The following is a 21,399-nucleotide window of genomic DNA, read 5'->3' on the forward strand; positions in this document are numbered from 1 at the left end:
GTCTGCTCTCAATTATTGATAAAGGATTCCTCTTATCAGAGGATTCATTATTCAAGTCTCCATGGTGAGGAGGATGCTTTTTGTATTGATTCAAAACTGTCATTTCATTGGCAATAGGACCTCCAGGTGAGGAAACTTTCTCAACCAATGTAGATCAATGCATATCTAAGGATTTTTAAATTTTCTGAGACATTTGGCATTACAAAGTCATTATATGGTGGTACTTTAACCATACTTGTTAGACACTGAGGCCAGCTCCTTATTCATTACCCTGTGCTCCTCTCCTGCAAGATGTGTAGAGATGCAAAAGTCATTATAAAATGAAACTATTCTCTAAGGAATTGTCCATTTAAAAAACTTCCAACTAAAACATCCTTCCCTCTAAACTGTACCCAATCCTGCTTTATAACCTTTACTAATGAATCTTAAGAGGGTTTCAAAAATGTGAATGATCTGAATATCAAAGAAATGAGAGAAAAACTGACAATGATTGCAAATATTATTATGACAATAGGTCCTCTATGACCATGGTGCAGAAATCAAACATGAAATAAAGGTCTATAAATTCTAATATTATACAATATTGTCAGAAAAATCATACCAAACAAAAAATCAATTTGAGTAATATTTTATTCCAGGAATTAGCAAACAACTATAATTATAAGCTAAACTGTTTATTAATAAAACAAATTATTTTTATATAATTTAGTTGGAATTTCTGATAATGTCCAAATCAAGACATTTCCCCAATTTACTATGAGATATTGATTCTCATCTTAATTAGATCCATTTCAGGTGTACTTTTCATACTACCAATTAGTTTTAAAAAATAAGGGACTCCTAAATTTATCTTTCAGAAGACCTTTTGCAATTATATTTTTAAAATTTCTATTAGTCATTCCAAACCAAGCTATTTGTGATTTGAACTTTCCAAATATTCTTCAGATTGTTATTACCATGATTAGGTATTATTACTCTTTTATTAATTACTTTTTTACTAATTACTATTATTCTTTGACTTGTCAACTCTAAGGAACTTCAAGTTCATCCATCATAGTCGATTAAAGTTTTAGGTCCCTCTAAACCAAAAAAAAAAAAGTAGGGATTATTTACCTTACTTCTCACAGTTTCAGGTTTGACTTAATTACAGTTAAACAAGTAAGTACTGTCAGATCTGACTGACCAACAACTTTTATTTAATTTAAACAAACATTTATTAAGTGTCATGGTACTTGTTACATTGGTGCCCCAAGGCTGAAATGAAACATTCTCTACCTTCTAATAGATAAGTAAGTCAATTTGAGGAAGAAGAAAATAATAAACAATTGAAAAACTCTACTAAGTGATGATCTCATTCTTCAAGGAAGATATGAATTCTAAGATGCAGAAATGAAGAAGAAGGATATCCAGGCATTGGGGCTGGCTAGAGGAAATACATGGAAGGAGGAAATGGAATATTAAATAAAGGGGAAGGCTAGGATTTCAATTTGGTTGTAACAGAATTTGTGAAGGGGGAAATAAAATTAGAGAGTTTAGAATCAGGCTATGGAGGTCTTTATATGATGAATTTGTATTTTATTTAAGAAGCAATGGGAGGGGCAGTAGGTGGCACAGTGGATAGAACACCGGCCCTGGAGTCAGGAGTACCTGAGTTCAAATCCTACCTCAGACACTGAATAATTACCTAGCTGTGTGGCCTTGGACAAGCCACTTAACCCCACTGCCTTGCAAAAAAAAAAAAAGGAGGCAATGGGAAACTGAGAGTTTTTTTTAGCAATGGGTTAACAAGATTTATACTTGCATTGTAAAACAGCTGTATGAAGAATGGATTAGGGAAGGGAAAGAATGGTAGCAGGGAGCACTGTGATAGTAGTCCAGGTGAGAGGTGCTAAGGACCTGAAGCTGTAGTGGTCAGTAGCAGTGGATTGATCAACAGTGGAGAAAAGCAGAAAAATGCAAAGGAATGTGTTAGAGGTACAATCAATTAGCCTTGTCAACTAATGTAATTTGGGAGTAAAGAATAAGGAAGACTCGAGGATGATTCATGAACCTGGGTGTCTGAGAAGTGAAGGATGTCCCTGACATATATAAATTTGGAAGAGGGGGAAAGTCCCCATTTTAGATGTCTGAAGATCATGCTAGTCAGCATTCACTGACTGTCCAATTGAACACTTTTCCATATAAGTAATAGGATGATGATGACATTACTCCTCCCCAACAGTGGGGAAGAGTTGGATAGGAATGAAAATGCAGGGAGAAGCAGAAAAAGATTTCCACCTCTGCAAAGGCAGAGGCAGGAATTTACCAGTCCTGTGAGTTAGGAGAACAACAAATTGGCTTGGGTTCCCATCCTCTAGAGATCTGTAGTGATTGAGTCTGATAGTGTCAGAGGGAGAGGAAGACTACTAATTACCATAGCTTCTCATACTAAATATCAGGGAAGCAGGGATGGATTCAGCAGGGGATAGTGGACATATTTAAGTCAGTAAATACTGCATAAATGAGTCCCCAGAGACAGAGAGCAGCTGTGTGACATTGAGCAAATCACACAACTCTAATAAAAAAAAATTACAGAATAGGTACAAATGAAAATTAAGAGGAGTTTCTTCATCCAGAGTTACCTTTTATGCCAATGAAACTGAAATCAAAGATCTGAATTCAATTTCAAAAAACCCCACTATTTTCAATAAACAGTAACTGGAATAGGGAAACTTGAATCACACATTTACACTGACCACAAATGCTATCTCAGTATTGGAATCTAAAGGATATTTCTGTTTCTCTGTCCCCAACTTTCTTCAAATACTACGAATATATTCAGCTAAATGTTTTCCTGATTGAAGGTCATTAATAATTCAGTTGTAAGACTATATAGACTTGTTTCTTTTTAGTTCTTTAAGAGGGTACAATATTACATACTGTGCATTAAAATATCCCTTCTATTCAAAGTGTCACAGGAGATTTTGGTCTCCAATGTACTCTACGTGATTGGAGTCAATATCCTTTATGAATAGTAAGTACCCAAATAATTGTTCCCAATTAAATCTCCTATTTATAATGTGATCTTCCTTTATTTTTTTTCAACTACATGCAGAGATAGTTTTCAACATTCATTTTGGTTTGTTTGTTTTGCAAGGCAATGGAGCTAAGTGACTTGTCCAAAGTCACACAGCTAGGTAATTATTAACTGTCTGAGGTCGCATTTGAACTCAGGTCCTCCTGACTCCAGGGTCAGTGCTCAATCCACTGTGCCACCTAGCTATCTGTCAACATTCATCTTTTTAAAATGTTTTGAGATTCAAGTTTTTCTCCCTTCCTCACTTCCCTGCCCCTTTCTCCTTAACAGTGCATAATCTGATATAGGTTATACAAGTTCAACCATATTAAACATATTTCTATATTAGTCATCCAACTCAATCTTGCACTCCATGTAAATCCCTGACATGTATATATGTGATGATACAGATATTATACATGTATATAACATATATAAAAGCACCAAATCCCTCCAAATGATCAAAAGACAATTAAATTAAAATTTTACATAAATCTTAAGCTTTTAGAAGGATAGAACCAAAGGAATCAACAAGCAATAAGCAATTAAATATATTTTTGTTCTGTCTGCTATGAATTATGACATTTTAAAATTTTCTGATATTTTATAAAGTCTTAGCAAAGGAACAACTAGGTATAAAAGTATGATTAGTTTTATGACATTGTATATTGCCATATTGCTCTACAAATTGCCTAAATGAATATAGTTTCTTTAAAAATGTATATTTCTTTACAGCCATGCCAATATTAAATGTCTGTCTCTAGATATTTTTGTCATTTTAGTGAGCTAAAAATTTCAACTTTAGGCTGTCTTCATGTCCACTTCTGAGATGGTTATGGAGTGATTTCCCCCACCCACCCACCCAGGACTATTAACAGCTTATATTTTCTCCTTCAAAAACTGCTTACTCATCAATGCTTCCATAGTACCTCATATAATATGTAGCAGATCCTTACATTGTCTGTATATGAAACTATTATCTGATATATTTATCTGACAGACATGTTTTCCACAAGTACTTTTTCCAATCTATTTTTTATTGCTTTTATTGTACAAAATCCTTTTCTCCTTATATACTCAAATCTATTAATAGTCTCCAATAATTCTTCAATTTGTTTGATGAAAATGGCCCTCCCCTTAAAATTAAATGCTTTATTCCTTCTTCTTCCCATTTTTAAATAATTTTAAAACTTTAGATCATTGATACAATTTATTGTAGGATTCTGTGTGATATATGAACATAAACCCACTTTTTTGCCATACAGTAGTTGTTACTGAATAATAGTTTCATTCTGAACTGGTTTTCTAAGTGTGAGCTTATCAAATATTAATTTTTGTGTATATATATATATATATATATATTACCTTCTAATTCTGTATATTGGGTCTATATTTCTAATCTTTTTCTAGTACTAGACAAATGTTAGATAGTTATTGTTATACAATGGATTTTAAGACTTGGTGGAGCTAGTTCCCATTTACCAGATGAGCCAGAACCAATCAAAACAAGAGAACACTCAGAGCACTGTGCTGACTAAATCAGTAAATTAGTTTTCTTTTGCAAAGTTAAACTTGATATCTCACCTCATATTTCTTTTCTTTTTTTAGTTTTTTTTTTGCAAGGCAAATGGAGTTAAGTGGCTTGCCCAAGGCCATACAGCTAGGTAATTATTAAGTGTCTGAGGCTGGATTTGAACTTGGGTACTCCTGACTCCAGGGCTGGTGCTCTATCCACTGCACCACCTAGCCGCCCCCCACCTAATATTTCTTCATAATTTTCCTATCTAATTTTCTTTTGTTGGATATTTTCACTAAGTCCAGGATTTTTTTTTCTGTTTCCTATTAAAATTATTTATAGGATCATAGAACAGAATGTCATCCAAGCTATTTGTTTTATAGATAAGGAAACTGAGGTTCCTAGAGGAGGTGTAATAAATTCAAGGCACTTTTTCAAGGCACTAAGCACTTTTTATAAATATTATCTCATTTGATACTCACCACAATCTCATGCAGTAGATGCTATTATTCTCATTTTACAGTTGAGGAAAAGGAGGCAACTAGAAATTAAGTGACTTGCCCAGGGTCACATAACCTAGCACTCTATCCACTGCACCAAAAGTTGTCTGATAGAATTAAATTGACCTGCCCAAGGTTATACAATAGATTTGAACATACGTCTTTTGACTCTTAATCCAGTAGTATTGCTTTACTACATTTTCTGAGATATCAGAAATTCTGAGACTGCCATATTGGAGTTTGTCTTCTCCAGCTGGTACAGGTCATCCACAGCTTATGTATTTTCTAATAAGTTTGATAATTTGATCATTTCCCCCCCATATTTCCAGTTATGCAATACTATTTATGTCCCAATATAGTAAGTCTGCTGTCAGCTGCATCATTGGATTTTTAGAACTTCCTCTTTTATGTTCCCTATACTGTATCCTCTGTATAGGAGGAAGCACAGTGTATCACAAAATCCTGAGTTCCAATTCCAGCTTTGTTTGACACAACATGGTTGTGTGATACTGGACAACCTGACCTCTCAAAGGAGTCCAACTCCAACAGATCCTTGGGAACTCATATTGAATTAGAAAAACCACAAATTAACATGATTTGTATTTTATTATATTTTTATTTATTTTGTTAAATACTTCCCAATTATATTTTAATCTGGTTCTGGTTTCACTTGGGAGTTTGTGGGCTGCTTGGAGGCCATTTGAAATCTCCATTCTAGGCAACTGTGGTAGATTATCTTTTATTATTTCTGTTTTTTTCTGTTTTTTATTATTTCGGGTTTTTTAAAGCATTTTTCTAATTCTAGCATGGGTTTTTTTTTTCCTTTAAGTTCTTCTTTCATTTAGTCTTGTAATAAACTTTTCTTACCACTGTCAATTCTTTGAATGTGTGGTCTGTATTTGAGGAAGTCTCTAAGCATAATAGGCATTGGTTTTTTTTATTTATTTTTCCATTACTTCTGCTACTTTAGCAAATTCAATTACTTTGAGCATTTATTATTTTTATTATTAATATATTATAATTGTATTGCTGTTATCATTTTTCATTTTTATAGTAAATTCAATTGCTTTAAGTATTTATTATTTTTATTACTCTCATAATTAATTAACATTTCATCTTTTTTAATGGCATTCATAAAAAGAAAATAGTTCTAGGACAAATCTCTTTCCAGCAATTATTCTTTTATATTGAATATGTCAGTCAGCAAGCACTTATTAAACACTACTAAATGTGAGGAACTTCATATATTATGGAGAAAAGAAAAAAAAGGCAAAAAGACAGTGCTGTTCCCAAGAAGCTTACTATAAATACAAGGGAGCAAGGGGGAAGGGGAAGAAACAACATGCAAGCAATGTACAAAAAAAAGCAACATAATAAATTGAGTTAATCAATAGAAGGAAAATTCTAGCATTAAGGAATTCTAATTCTAAAATAAGTGCCTTTTGTAGTTAAATAAAAATATTATGATATAACCCTATCCTCTATAAGTTCATAGAAACCATCCTCAGAATGACTCCAATAGCAAATAAGACAACAGGAATGATATACAACTCATCTGATTCCTATGTGATTTGGATATCTTCTGCAAGGTCTCTATATATTAAAAAAGTTTTTATTATATGATTATTGGAACTTATGAGTATTTGGCATCAAGACATCAATTTAAAATGCTATTCTTATATATTTTTAAGGATCTAGGTGAATGTGAGTAAGAGTTTGGCCTATAATGATGGCTGGTTTCAGTATAATTTACTGGATGAGTTTTCTAGTATTTACTAAAGTCTTTATTCATAGAATGGTAATTTGTCAACTTGTTCTGATTCTTTACTCACTTAAAAATTTTGTTTTAATATTGTTTTCTTGTGTGGATTTTCAGTTATTTATTTTTTTCTTTTTGGTAGTTTTTATGGGGTGTGTAAAATAAAAAACCTTTCTCTCTTTTCATAGTTATTTTGTATCATCCTCTCCTAACATTAATTTTAAAACCTCTTTCTTCTTACTCCACCCCCCCCATGCCTTCCTAATCACAATTCAAATATTTTTTAAAAAAATCAATAAATAACACTGCTTTTAATGTAAAAAGTATCCAAGATTCCTTCTAGAAGAATATTCCAACAAACGCACCATGGTACTTGTTTTTCAGTTTTTTTCAATCATGTCCAACTCTTCATGATCCCATCTGGGCTTTTCTTAGCAATGATACCAGAATGGTTTGCCATTTCCTTCTCCAGTTCATTTTACAGTTGAAGAACTGAGGTAAACAAGGTGAACTGACTTGGTCAGGGTCACACAGTTACTAAGAGTTTGTGGTCAAAAACAAATTCACAAAGATACATCTTCATGATTCCAGGTTCAGTACTCTAATCTACTGTACCACCTTGCTGCCTGTATCATTAGTACTACCCAAAGTAATACTTCTCAGTTAAAATACTGAGAACACTTTGATAAAGAGAAAACCCTGATTATAAAGTCTCTAAACTGAAAAACCAACTTTGAGATAAAACTATTTTTCAATGAACGAGTCTAAGTTACTTACTTACCTGTAGGTAGTGCTATTGACTTAGGTGGCTCTGTTGGTGTTATTTTGCTGGTACCAGGACTTAAAAGTTTTACATAATTAGCTGGGAACCAGCCTATCTGACGCTTTTTTCCACGTGCCTAAGAAGAAAATAAATTCATATTAAAAGTTTCAGATGCTGAATAACCATCAAAATTGCACAAGGCGGCAATAATCCTAGAATTCCAGTGTGGGCAGAGACCCCATAAGGTTGAGTTCTATCTACAACATGATTGATAAATAGATATCCACCTTTCACTTGAAGACTTCAAAGAATGAAGAACTCACTATTCCAATCAGGAACCTAATTCATTTTTTGGGTAACTCTTATTATTATAAATACTTACCCTTATGTTGAACCAAAAACTCTGTCCCTTGATCCAAAAATAGAATGAACCTAATTGTTCTTCCACTTACCAATCTTTTAACATATGGATCCTATGATTTCTATTTTCTAGGTTAAATATCTACAGTTATTTCCACTCATCTTTGTATGGTATAATTTTATATCTTCTCGCCATTTTGTTCAATTTGATTCTAAAATGTGGTGTTTAGACAAAATGCCCTAGATGTGGTTTAACCAAAGCAGAGATCAAAAGCTAACTTCTCTTACTCTGAACACTGTATTTCTTTTTTTTTAAAAAAATTTGTCTTTTGATTTTATATCACTTTATTTTCCAAATATATTTTTTCTTCCTCCAGAGCCATTCTATGAGAGTAACAGTTGGAAGGGAGGAAACAGAAGGGAGATGGAGACTTGAATAAAATTAAGCAACTTGGGGGCAGCTAGGTGGCACAGTGAATAGAGCACTGGCCCTGGAGTCAGGAGTACCTGAATTCAAAGCCAGCCTCAGACACTTAATAATTACTTAGCTGTGTGGCCTTGGGCAAGCCACTTAACCCCATTGCCTTAAAAAAAAATTGAGCAACTTATTAACTGAGTTAGGATTGCATATAAATTTTCTTGTCCATACACCATCTCTGAACAAAGAAAGGAACATTTTCACATCCCTTCTTCAGCACTAAGCTTGGTTATGACAATTACCCAGCATTCAAACTTTGGATTTTGTTGCTATTTTCATTTACATGTCATTGTGTACATTGTTTTCCTGATAGACTTTACTTTATTTCAAATAAGTCTGTAGAAGATTTCTCATGCTTCTCTCTATTCATCATATTCATCATTTCTTATGGTACAGTTTATACCGTTATACTCAAATTTAAAAATTTGTATAATCATTACCAAACTCATAAGGCATTTCTTTTGTTTCCAGTTCTTTGCTACTGCAAAAAGTGCTGCCAAAAATGTTAGTGTGTACATATATATAATATATATATAATATATATATGGCTTTCTTTATCACTGAGATTTTTGAGATTATATAATAAGTAGTGGGATCTCTTTAGTGTCTTTCTGAGCATAATTCCAAATTTCTTTCCAGAATGGCTGAACCTCTTCACAATTTCACCAACAATCTATTAGTGTGATGCTTTCCCACTGATTTATACAACAATGATTATTAACATCTATTATCACTTTTGCTAATTTTGGGGGGGCCCAAGTTGGAACCTCAAGGTTGTTTTGATTTGAACTCTTATTTTTAGTTGTTTGAAGTGATCTTTGATTAATTAAATTACAAAATAGCTAATCTTGATATGATCTGAATTCATTAAAAGGATAATTTCTGTTTTGAATTCATAAACTTATTGGAAGGTTAAAAATAAGAAATAGAGCCTTTTCTCAGATTAGTGTGTATATTGTTTTTGTCTTTCCTTGTTTATGGTCCTTAATACAATGTACACTATACAAGGAGCACTTAATAAAAGTTTGCATGTTGATTGAATGTTTCTACTAGAAAGAGAAGATCTGGAATTAAAAGACTGTCTGACCTCTTACCAGCTATGTAACCTTGGACAAATCACTTAACATCTGAGACTCAGTTTCCACATATTTAAAATGGAGATAATACCTCTTACACTACCCACCTTATTGGCTTGTTGCAAGGAAAAAGCTTTGTAGACCATCAAATGGATTATATATAACACATTTGAATACATATGACAATATTACTACTGACATATTGGTCCCTTAAGTAATTTGTTTCAGATAATTGGGTGATTCACTGGGTAATCACTTGGGATCCATCCCATAAGTACAAGTGCAAAATTGTAAGAATTTCAGAGAGACATTTATGTACAGAGAGATTTATTATTTGTATATATCATGCTTCTAATTTTTTTAATTGGACCTCTGATTTCATTGATGTCAGGATCTCCTCATGAGGAAATTCTCATAACGAAAGTAGACTAGCAATTTCTCTGGAATATACAATCTTAGAGAACTGGACAAAGCTAGGACATGTGTCCTGGAAAAATCGCTTAACATCCATCTCATTGCTCCATGTAGCATTCTAAGATTGTATATCTCAGGGAAATTTTTATTTGGCTTTAGTTGGGGGAATTTCTTCACGGAAGCTAATGATATCAATGAAATCACAGATCCATTAAAAATATTCTAAGCATGACATGTTTGTTGTACATATTGAAAATCTCTCTCTATATATAAGCATCTCTCGGAAATCCTTGCAATTTGCATGGATCCAAAGATATATGGTTCATGCAACTTCAGTTTCCAGGGCAAAGTACATGGCATTATATTCTTAATGCTATAATTTATGAACCCCCCATTAGTATTCTTTCCTTTAACAGTTAGCCAGTAAGCAATTATCTCTGGGGAAAGGCATTTACTAAGAGAACTTTCCTATGAGTATTTACTTAAGAGAACTTAACTATGAAGTAGTAAGAAAACTACCAAAAAAACCCCCCATAAACTGAGGCAAAACTCTCCCACAAATATGCATACCTATCCATGGAAAGAGTGGGATCAAACTTAGGGCATAATGGCAATGAAATGTGTGGGATATATGTAGGATAAAGGTAAATCACAATCCCTGGGACCTGAGTTTGGAAATTTTTTATTCTTCCCAGGTTTTTTCTTTGTATGGTTTTTGCAAGGCACTGGGGTTAAGTGACTTGCCCAAGGTCACACAGCTAGGTAATTATTAAGTGTCTGAGGCCAGGTTTGAACTCAGGTCCTCCTGACTCCTGGGCCAGTGCTTTGCATCACCTAGCTACCACACTTCATAGGGTCTTTACATTAGGTTACTGGGTTCAGCTCCTCTCTATATCCCAACTCTCTATTGCAGGGGTCAAGTTTTTTGAAGCTGTTTCCTCCTTCTGGTGACTATCTTTTTTAATATTTTTGACAGTCTGGGATAAAAAATGATCTCTTCTGCTCCCAACTGAATGCACTATCTCCTTCTAATCTAGTAGCTTCTCTTCAAAGTAATGGGGCCAATCAAGGAGGGAAGAGAAATTCCTTCCCTCCTGTAAGGGTCTTCTCTACAAGGAGCTCCTGGTTTGCAAATGTCTTGGTAGTCTCCAACTCAAATTACTGATACTCATCCTGTCTGACCAGTTCATCCTCTTGAATCATTAGAGAGGCATTCACACTTTACTCATGTATAGTAAAATCTTGGATTAAACATATTGTTATAGTTATTATTAGTAGTATTGTTGTTGTTGTTATTAACAACACTTTCCAATTATATTTTGGGTTTCCCATGTCTATATTAAATAGCATTAGGAGGGGAAACTCCACCCTTTGCATAAAAGTACTACACTCTGTTGGTACATTTGGACATGCCTAGTCTAATCTTTTAAGTTTAATTTAAAATTCTTTAGGTCTAAGGGGCAACTAGGTGGTACAGTGGTTAGAGCACTGGCCCTGGAGTCAGGAGGACCTGAGTTCAAATCTGGCCTCAGACACTTAATAATTACCTAGCTGTGTGACCTTGGTCAAGTCACTTAACCCCATTGCCTTAAATAAATTTTAAAAAAAGAAAAAATTATTTAGATCTAAAAATTTCCAATGATACATTCATATTTTATCAATGTCAAATCTTTTTTCTTGAAATTTAATTCAATACCACAAGTATTTAGTGAGCATCTGGTATGTGCGTCCTGCACTATAATAGGGACTGTGGTCAATGAAAAGAGATAAATGACATGGTACCTACCAACCTGGAGCTGCCAATATAACCAGAAAGACCATATATTTCTTCAGCCCTTAGGGGTGCACCAATGTTTAACACATTGGCTAAGCACACTTCTAAGTTTAATTTGAATTATTAACATTTTCTCCATCACTTTCAAGTCTAGACAATGAACAAAACAAAAAACCAAAACCTGATTTGCAGCATTTACCAATTTTTGAGCTGTAAATGCTCACCCTGAAATTTTAATATCTAAGTCAGTTCCAGTTGGCTTCAGCACAGCTCTACCTCTCCTCTGCTTCTTGTTACCAAGGATTCCCATGGTATGATGTTTTAGAAATACTTTTATTTTAAATTATCTTTTCCACTTTCAGTCTGGACTTGCAAACTTTTTATTTTTTGTAAACAAATTAGATAACTATCCAAAAAATTACAATAATATTTAAAATTTTTAATAACGGAAAAAATCCCATTATTGTCTTTCTCTTTTCCCCTCTTCTTGTGTTCTTTATTAATGGAATTTTCCTTAATAACCCTTCAAGCATAGCACAGAATAGTTCCATTGGGATTATTCAGCCCTCAATCATGAAGTCCAATTCTTTGTACCAATAGGATCAGCTACCAAAGGCATAATTGGGACAATGGACCACTTTTGGCTTAGACTACAGGATCGCAAATGGTTGAACTATCCCAGTTGCTCCTGTATATTATAAACAGAAAATATTGTGTTTTATATATGTATATATATATAATATGATATATATATATATATATATATATATATATATATATATATTACACTTAAGCATTTTTTCAGCATTATTTATAAGTTAAACTGTTTTTAGTTATACCAGACTGCAGGTATCTCCCTTCCCTCAAATAAAATTTTACTTTGTACATATTTTATATATATATGCTTTTTAGGATTTTTTGGGGTTTTTTTTGCAAGGCAATGGGGTTAAGTGGCTTGCCCAAGGCCACACAGCTAGATGATTATTAAGTGTCTGAGGCCGGATTTGAACTCAGGTACTCCTGACTCCAGGGCTGGTGCTCTATCCACTGCGCCACGTAGCCACCTCAATTATGCTTTTGTTAGCTCTCTGTTAGAGAAGCAGGGATTGTTCTTTCTTATCTTTGTCTCCCCAGCACTTAGCACATTCCCAGTTGCAAATATGTAAAAGAAATTCATTGACTGATGTAGGTGGGTGTAAGATGCCAAAGGAGGGAATGACAGAAAACATCAGTAGATTATTGGCTTGTGAGGTGACTTAAAAGGCTTAAGTCTTGTACTTGCTCCATAAGCTACCAGTGTGAAAGACACATTTACTTTGTCCAAGGTTACCAATAACAGGCCCTTCCATCCTTTCCCAGTTTCAATAACTCCCAGGGAAAAAGTTCATCTTAAGTTTTGCTTTTGGTTTATTCTTTTTCCCAGATATCAGCTTCCTCTTCCCTCAGAGATAGAGCAAACAGATAACAACTACAACAAAGACCTTTCTCCGGAGCTGTTTCACAAGGTCATACTCAATATCATAATGTGAGACAACGATAAAGTCCCTAGGCTGGGTCAAGAGTTTCTCCCTATGAGGGAGCTTTTGAATCACTTGGAGCTTCATTTTATATTCCCAGTGGCATATACTGACAAGCCCCACCAGGAATTAGGAATCATAGGTTTGGGATGTTCAGGGTGATGATCCAGGAACTTCAGTAATTGTACAATTACTACTGGAGGGAATGCTGGCTGACATCCATTCTGTACCCCCTACTTTATTCTGAAACTATTAAGTCTCTCTCACCAAAGAAATTTACTATACTATGTGACTAAAATTTGAATGCTTATCAAACAAGGCTTGCAAGCCAACACATTAGTCTTCCTCATAACGCTTTATGCTATATCTGCATCTCTCATACACTCCTTTGTATTAAAATTGCTTTTATACGCATTCTATTTTATCGTTCTAGACTGAATGCTCCATAAGGGCAGGGACCTTATCATATTCCTCTTTTGTATTCTTATCAGTACTCAACACAGTGCCTTATATTTAGTAGGTACTAGATAAATATGCATTAAATTGAAAGTCTCTTTATTGGAAAAAAAGAGATGGATGCTGTTGTGTGTGCATGTATGTGTGTGTTTTTAAAACCAAAACTAGACATCTTAGAAGGAGCATGAGAGGAAAGAAATTAGTAATAATAACAATAATAATCATAGTGATAGCTAATATTTCTATGTGCTTTAAGATTTTTCACATTAAATTTATTTCATTTTCATTATTTCAATTCAAAGTTACACTATAAAGTACTTCTAAAGAAAAAGAAACTAAGGTTAAAGTGAGAGGTTAAGTGACTCATTCAACATTACACAGCTAAAAAAGAGCTAAGACAAATTAATCTAAGGTCTTCTGATTCCAAATAAAGGAATCTTTCCAACCCCACCACGAAGAGGAGGAAGGAAATGCATAGGAATGTGCTTCCAAAGACAAACTTTGCTGACTTCAAATTTTTGCCTGAATCAGTCCTGAATCCCTCTGGATTAGTAGGGAGGAAGTATACAAGCTGCTCAGAATACAGGATAATTTGATTCTGAAATTTATAGAAAGATGATTTCCTATTTTAGAGCTCAAAGTTCCACCTTTAAAATGTATGGGCACTTGAAGAAGAACATACACTTATTAGTGTTCTCTCTTTGGCATTTTATGTGTTAGAATTAGAACATGATATTTTACATAAATGATATAGTAACTAACTTGAAGTTCTCCTTCCCACCATCCTCCTGGATTCTTCTTTCGGATTAAAATTAGCTGTCCAGGTGCCAGGGTAAGTTGTTCAGGGCCAGTAGCAGTATAAGATGCAATAACTTGGGCAATTTCTGAAAATAAAAAGAGTGACTCATTGTTATTGGAGTGAATCTAGCATTACCTTTGGCTTGTGCATAGATAGCATTAAAAATAATTTGTTAGGTTGGTTTAATATTAAAGCAATTAGAAGACTTCCTTGGTCATTATCCCCTCATGTGCCAGTTAGGTGTGAAGGTTCATCACACTTCCTAAGGCCCTGTCCCAGTCGATGGATTCTATGATTCTATACAAACAAAACAAACAAAAAAGATGGAAGAGTTTTTCATTTTTTGAATCTAGGAAGAGAGAGATTTTATCTTCTTACAAATCAGCTTAGTCTCTAAAAGCTGGTTTTAAAAATCTAAATTTTCAGTATCCCTTTATGATCCTTTTCTTTAGGGAAGACATTTTTCTACTAATCAATTTGTAGTCTATGGAGATACAATCTTCTGACTTCGGGTGGGAAGAACCCAAAAGTTAACAATGTAGCGCGCGCGCACACACACACACACACACACACACACACACACACACACACACAGAGTTCTATACTTCTCCTGAATGTTAAAATCTCAAAGGAAAAATTTCAACAGAACAGTTCTGAAAATTAGTTTTTATTGGCATTGCAGGTTTAGAGAAGAAAAGCAGCAAAATCTTCCTTTCAGTGAACACTGGCACATCTATAATCACTCTCAGCCTCCAGACGCAGTACAGACCAAACTTGTCTATTCCCCTGTCCCCTTTGGACTGAAGTCTGCCAGAAAAAATGCCCTGGCCCATGACAGGATTTTCTCCTTCCCTGCTCAAACTAAGGAGGAATTATCATAGCTTCCATAATTCCCCATTGTACATTTACAGGTTAAAACTGTTGCCATGGAAATGCTCATACCACTGTAAAGCTAAATAAAAGCACAGATGACTCTGCTTGGGGCTTGGAGAGAAAGCAATAAGGATTCTCCAGGCTCTCATCAGGAAAACTGCTGAAGGTCTTTAGATTAGAAGAGTTTTTCAGGATGGACAAAATCCAAAGTGGTGACCTATTTGGCTTCCAATGTTCTCTTTCTTAAAAGAAGCTGGCCCCTGCAGGATGCAATCTGCCACCAACTTTGCTTCACCCAGCTCACCAACCCAAGGAAGGTTTCAGTGAAAGTTTAAACTCATTTAGACAACAAATATAAAAGCACTTAGACACTCTAGAATTATTGTTATTCTCAGCAGGGTCAAACTTGGAGATAAAGCTTATTTGCTAATCAATGTCCTGGGCCAAATTTCTAGAGCTTAAGTGAAAATCCACAGTGATTGATTATTTACTTTTTCTTGCCTCACAGAAAATCCTCTGTCTCTCAGAAAAAAATAATGTATCTTCTAATAGCCATTCAACAGAACACCAAAATACATCATGGGAGATAAGTATGTGTGTTGTAAAAATCCCTTCATGTACAGAGGGATTTTTCGTGTACTTGTTCTCTTTCAAGAATTATTTGTAATATCTTTAATTCCAAAAGTATGATTCATACCAACCAGAAACCATATGAAGACAGAAAAATTACTGTCATTTTGCACCTTCAATAGATGAGAAAGAAATCACCTGATATCTCTAAAATAAACTTGTTCTTACTCACAACCCATCCTTATGACAACTAGGCTCTTTTGTTGTGTTGGATGAGCATGATCAGATCCTCTCAGAAATATGTGTGACTGTGAAATCACCAAGCACCTGCAATCTGTTTGCCCCATAAAGACCCCTTTCATCATCATGAAGCCATATATTTCTTTACTATTACAAGAGTTTTTTTACACCTACTGCCATTTTATAGTTTTCCTTTTCAAAAGGGGCTTATGGCACAATAACAATCTTTCTTAACATAAATAATTCTTATAAATTCCTAGAAAAACAGAGATGGATAAGGAAATGTCTGAGGAAAAGTTTCCTTTGTTTTTGTTCTAAGCTTTTCATGACTAGGATCAATTATCACTTAAATTGAAAATATTTAAAAATAAATACTAGAACTTAAAACTTACCAGGTTTCTTTCCTAAACTCCCTGCTTTTCCAGTAGTTCCAGGAGCCTAAAACAGAAGGAAAGATAAATTTTATATAACCTCTGTATCCTCCTCATCCCAATATTTTTTTCATAAGAGGGAGAGGATGGGAGGAGAAAGCAAATCAACAATTTCATTGGCTTATTGGGGAAACTCCCTCTACCAATGAAAAACACCTAAAGAACCATTTTTTTTGACAGATTTTTAAGACATTGTCCCAGAGAAGATACAGTGTAAGCTTTGTGACTCCATTATGTTTCAGAGGATTCAAGTTATGGTGAGAGAAGAAACCTTGGCCCTCGAGAACAAGGTGTAGATATATTTTCCTTGAGAATACTATTTTAAAATAGATCTAAACACTTCATTTTAATGTAAATTATTATAAGATGAGGAAAGACAAGGTCTATTACCACATAGTGGAAAAAAGTTTCAGTGTTCAACTTCTTTTCTATTCCATGAATAGCTATAGACTAAAGGGAGTTAGTCTTCTTTAACACAAATTAATTTCTTTTGCATTGCTGTCACTCTTGAAACCAGAAAAATCTGTCATCTTATGAAAAAAGTGTAATTCAAAAGTGCTCTGATAACCCAATTAAGATAAAAAAATAAAAAGGAAAAAATAGAATAGTTTTCTTTTGCATTAGTACTGAAACTTCTTATTGTGCTTTCAGAGTTTTGTCTCCATTATTCTGAATGACTGAAATTATTTCCAGCAAACATTTGGATCTAAAAATCTACTATGTCTTTGCTAACATTTTGTTAACTAACGACCTATATGCACTCTAATGGCTCTAATTTTATATCTAATAAAGTACTTAAGTACTGAGGATCAAAATTACAAGTAATCAAGGAAAGGCTCAATACCAGCTCAGAGAATGACTAGAACAGAATAAGGGTTTCTATTTTTCTTTTATTGCAAGGCAAAGGGTTAAGTCGCTTGCTCAAGGTCACAGAGCTAGGTAATTATTAAGTGTCTGAGGCTGGATTTGAACTCCAGTCCTTCTGACTCCAGGGCCAGTGCTCTATTCACTGTGCCACCTAGCTGCCCCTCAGAATAAGGGTTTCTAATCAAGACAGAATCCATTAAGTATTTTATGGACTAGCTATATCCACAAAAAGCAAGCCACAAATTCAATAAAAATTCTAGTAGACAATCACTGTACAAGAAAAATTAAGAGGTGATCTCTAGAGAAAAAGAGGATGAAGAACTTTATGCAGGAACATGAATATTACAAGTGAGTAGGGAGTTATTCAGGGGGGGATATAAAGCAAGTAAAGTACTTTAAATACCAGTTATTACTATATGTTCTGATAGCACCTAAAGAATATCTTGAAGGAAAAGCAATAGATTAAATACTATTCACTGCCTTTCCCTCAACTTGCAGAAAATGCAAGATTACAAGGCAAAAATCAACCAATTTTGACCCTGCAGGTATAGGCTTTTTAAACTTGCAAAAAATTCTTGATTTTGCCATAATATAATGTAATTTTTAGTGTCTTTTCATTGAAATAACATTTATATGTTGTTTTTTTTCACTGAACCTAACCACACTGCTTGAGGTAAAGTTCAATTCTTCCTTGTCATATCTGGAGGATACAACACCAGATTTTTTTTTATTTTCAGATCCAAATTCTTCTTTCCCTCCCCCATCAATTAAAAAGGCAAGAAACATGATACCCATTATAAATATAAAATCATGCAAAACACGTTTTCATATTAGCCATGTTGCAATAACAACAATAACAATAATAATAAATCAAGAAAAATAAAGAGAGTGGAAAAAATACTTCCACTAAATTCAAAGTTCAGTAGTATTTTCCTCTGAAAGTGGATGGAAATTTTCAGGAATTCTTGGGAATTGTGGGAAGAATAATTTGTCGTACAGTAATGATGTTCATTTGATTATCATTACAATAATGCTTTCAATAGATACACTTAAATGCCAGAAGCTGTCACAATAATGCACAAAGAAAATAATTTTTAAAAGACTACAGCAGAATAGATATAGAACACATCTAAAGCCTTTCCCTGGCTTGTTTTCAAACTTACTATGAGCTCAGGGAAGATCAAAATATTCTTCTCAACCCATGTAGAGTCACAGATGGTTTCAGCTTTTCAAATCTGTTTTAAAGGTCTCTTCCTGTCCATTAGTTGAAAAAGTGGGAGGAGAGAGGGCAAGGTTAAACAGCTGCAATGGAATAGATGATGGAAATGATGGCCAGTGAAAAAGAAATTCCTGTGTATTCTGTTTATGTGCAGTGGATTACCTTAATAAGCAACTGATACTTCTTGAAAAGTTGCTTTCTATTAAAAAACAATGGCAGCATTTAAGTCAATTTAATAGATAAGTAAAAAGGATGTATGGGTCTGGTCAAATATATAAAATCATTCACTTTACAACTCTTTATTGTGATCAGTGAGAGACTTTCCATAACCTGACACATATAAATAAGTTTAAACAATTTTATTTCCATTTCCTTTTAATTTTCTATTTGTTTTATTTTTATTTATTTATTTAGTTTGAACAATCTCTAAACAGGTATGAATGCTTTATATCAGAGATATTAAATTATTTCCAAGTACTGTGAAACCAGATTAAAATGTAATTAGGAAATATTTAAAATGAATAAAAATGCTATCAAATACAGAACATGTTGATACGTGGTATAGTTTAGTGGTGTAATGGTCCCTAGTTTCTATTTTAATTTGACAACATATTGTCAAAGTAATGAAAGGCAAACATTCCTAGGACATTCAAAACAATTAGGAAGATTAAAACATTAATATGCAATGCTTTGTAATAGGGCAAATTAAGTGTTATTACAATTTATCTTCATATACTCCATATCATGTCTAATCATTTCAGTCATGTCTAACTCTTTGTAACTTCATTTGAGGTTTCTTGGCAAAAATACTTGAGTTGTTTGCCACTTCCTTTTCCAGCTCATTTTATAGATGAGAAATTGAGACAAACAGGTTTAAGTGACTGAGGCTAGATTTGAACTCCGGAAGAGGAGTCTTCCTGACTCTAGTCCTGGGACTCTTATCTACTATTCCATCTAGCTGCCCTCTTTGTATGTATGGGACAGCCTAATTCAGTCGGTGTATTTGGTTTTATTACTAAAACTTTTAAGGGAATCAAGGAATCAATGATATCAGATAAAAATCTCAAACAATTATATTTAACACTATCTTCATTTTCTTGCTCTAAAACTTAATAACATTCTTTTTTTATCATTTTTTAAATTTTACAATTTTTTGCCCAATCTTGCTTCACTCCCCCTAACCCCCCCCCACCGGGTACAGTCTGATAATCTTTACATTAACATTTTTTTTTAGGTTTTTGCAAGGCAATAGGGTTAAGTGGCTTGCCCAAGGCCACACAGCTAGGTAATTATTAAGTGTCTGAGGCCAGATTTGAACTCAGGTACTACTGACTCCAGGGCTGGTGCTCTAAACACTGTGCCACCTAGCCACCCCACATTAACATTTTTAAATTAATATTTTATTTTTTCCAAATATATACAATAGTAGTTTCAACCTATCATTTTCTATAAGGCTTTGAATTTTATAATTTTCCATCCCACCCTCCCTTTCCTCCCCCATCCCCCCACAGAAGGCAGTCTGATAATCTTTACATTGTTTCCATGCTATATATTGATCAAAATTGAATGTACTGTGAGAGAAATCATCTCCTTGAGGAGAAAATAAAATATTAGAGATGGCAAAATTATGTAGTACAAAAGACACTTATTTTGAAAAAAAAACTGAAGGTAATAGACTTTGGTCTTTGTTTAAACTCCACAGTTCTTTCTCTGGATATAGATGGTATTCTCTGTCGCAGGTACTTTAAAATTGTCCCTAATTATTGCACTGACAGAATGAGCAAGTTCATTAAGGTTGACTATCACCCCCATTAACATTCTTGAAAAGGATTTTATATCATTAATTCCACTTTCAAATCCTTAAAGTGACTATAAAGGAGGAATAGAAAGAGTCTGAATAGCAAGTTAATAAGAATTTACCTCTGAGTCTTTAAGTCTCACATAGTTAGAAGGAAAAACTCCAGATTTGTCAGACACTGTTCCTGTCCACCAATCACCATCCTTCTTCGTAACCAAAATCACATCACCTTGCTGAAAGGTTAAATCGCCTTGTTCAGAACTCTCATAAGTGTACATGGCAATATATTCTGGTGGAGAAAAAATGATGACAAAATAGAGTTTAACTTCTAAGAAATCCTATTAAAATATAGATCATAACAATTGGGCCTTCTGTAATCAATAAGGTATATATTATACAATAAGGTAATATAGTACACAAATGGCAAAGTGTAATAATAGTAGACATTAAACTTACATTAGAAACAAGAACGTGCTACAACAAGATCAATTAATTTCAATTCACAGGTTTCAATTAATTTATTATTTAAAGAACTGTAAAATTTGGGCAGTAGAAAAGAAAATTCTATCTAAAGCATCCCTAGGTTAAAGCAAAATTGTTTTTCATTCCTACTACAGAGATTACATGTGGACATAATGGAATTTATTAAAGAATTCTTTCACTGTTTGTTGGATAGAAGCCAAATGCGAAAGGTGCTTATTAGATATTTATATACATGAAACTATAGAATCAAATAAAAAGAAACTAGTAAAAATCCCAAAGCTCAACTTGGTCGCTACAAGGGTATTTCTTAAGGTGTTGGTTACAACAAAGTACCTCCTTTACATCTATGATGTATGAACTGAAGATTCAGTAGAGAATAAGTGAGTTAGAATAGCTGAGTAATTTCACTGACATAGGACATACTCCCAAATGAAACAATTCTCTCTACCAA

At 33.8% G+C, this 21,399-nt stretch overlaps 1 protein-coding gene across 10 annotated transcripts in view; it reads right to left on the reverse strand.

Annotated features, from left to right (window-relative positions):
• ITSN1 (intersectin 1) overlaps positions 1 to 21,399 on the reverse strand; it is a 322,258-nt gene that overhangs the window by 103,136 nt on the left and 197,723 nt on the right. For all 10 annotated transcript variants that reach the window (XR_012474001.1, XM_074214064.1, XM_074214063.1 and 7 more), the window contains 4 exons: positions 20,588 to 20,754; positions 16,543 to 16,588; positions 14,431 to 14,552; positions 7,612 to 7,729 (listed from right to left, as the gene is read on the reverse strand). Coding sequence is in view for 9 of the 10 variants with exons in the window: in XM_074214064.1 (XP_074070165.1) it covers positions 7,612 to 7,729; positions 14,431 to 14,552; positions 16,543 to 16,588; positions 20,588 to 20,754 (453 nt within the window). In the remaining variant the exon portion in view is untranslated. The remainder of the gene's footprint in view (positions 1 to 7,611; positions 7,730 to 14,430; positions 14,553 to 16,542; positions 16,589 to 20,587; positions 20,755 to 21,399) is intronic.

The sequence above is a fragment of the Macrotis lagotis genome, chromosome 1, assembly GCF_037893015.1.
Source record: "Macrotis lagotis isolate mMagLag1 chromosome 1, bilby.v1.9.chrom.fasta, whole genome shotgun sequence".
NCBI classification, from domain to species: Eukaryota; Metazoa; Chordata; class Mammalia; order Peramelemorphia; family Peramelidae; genus Macrotis; species Macrotis lagotis.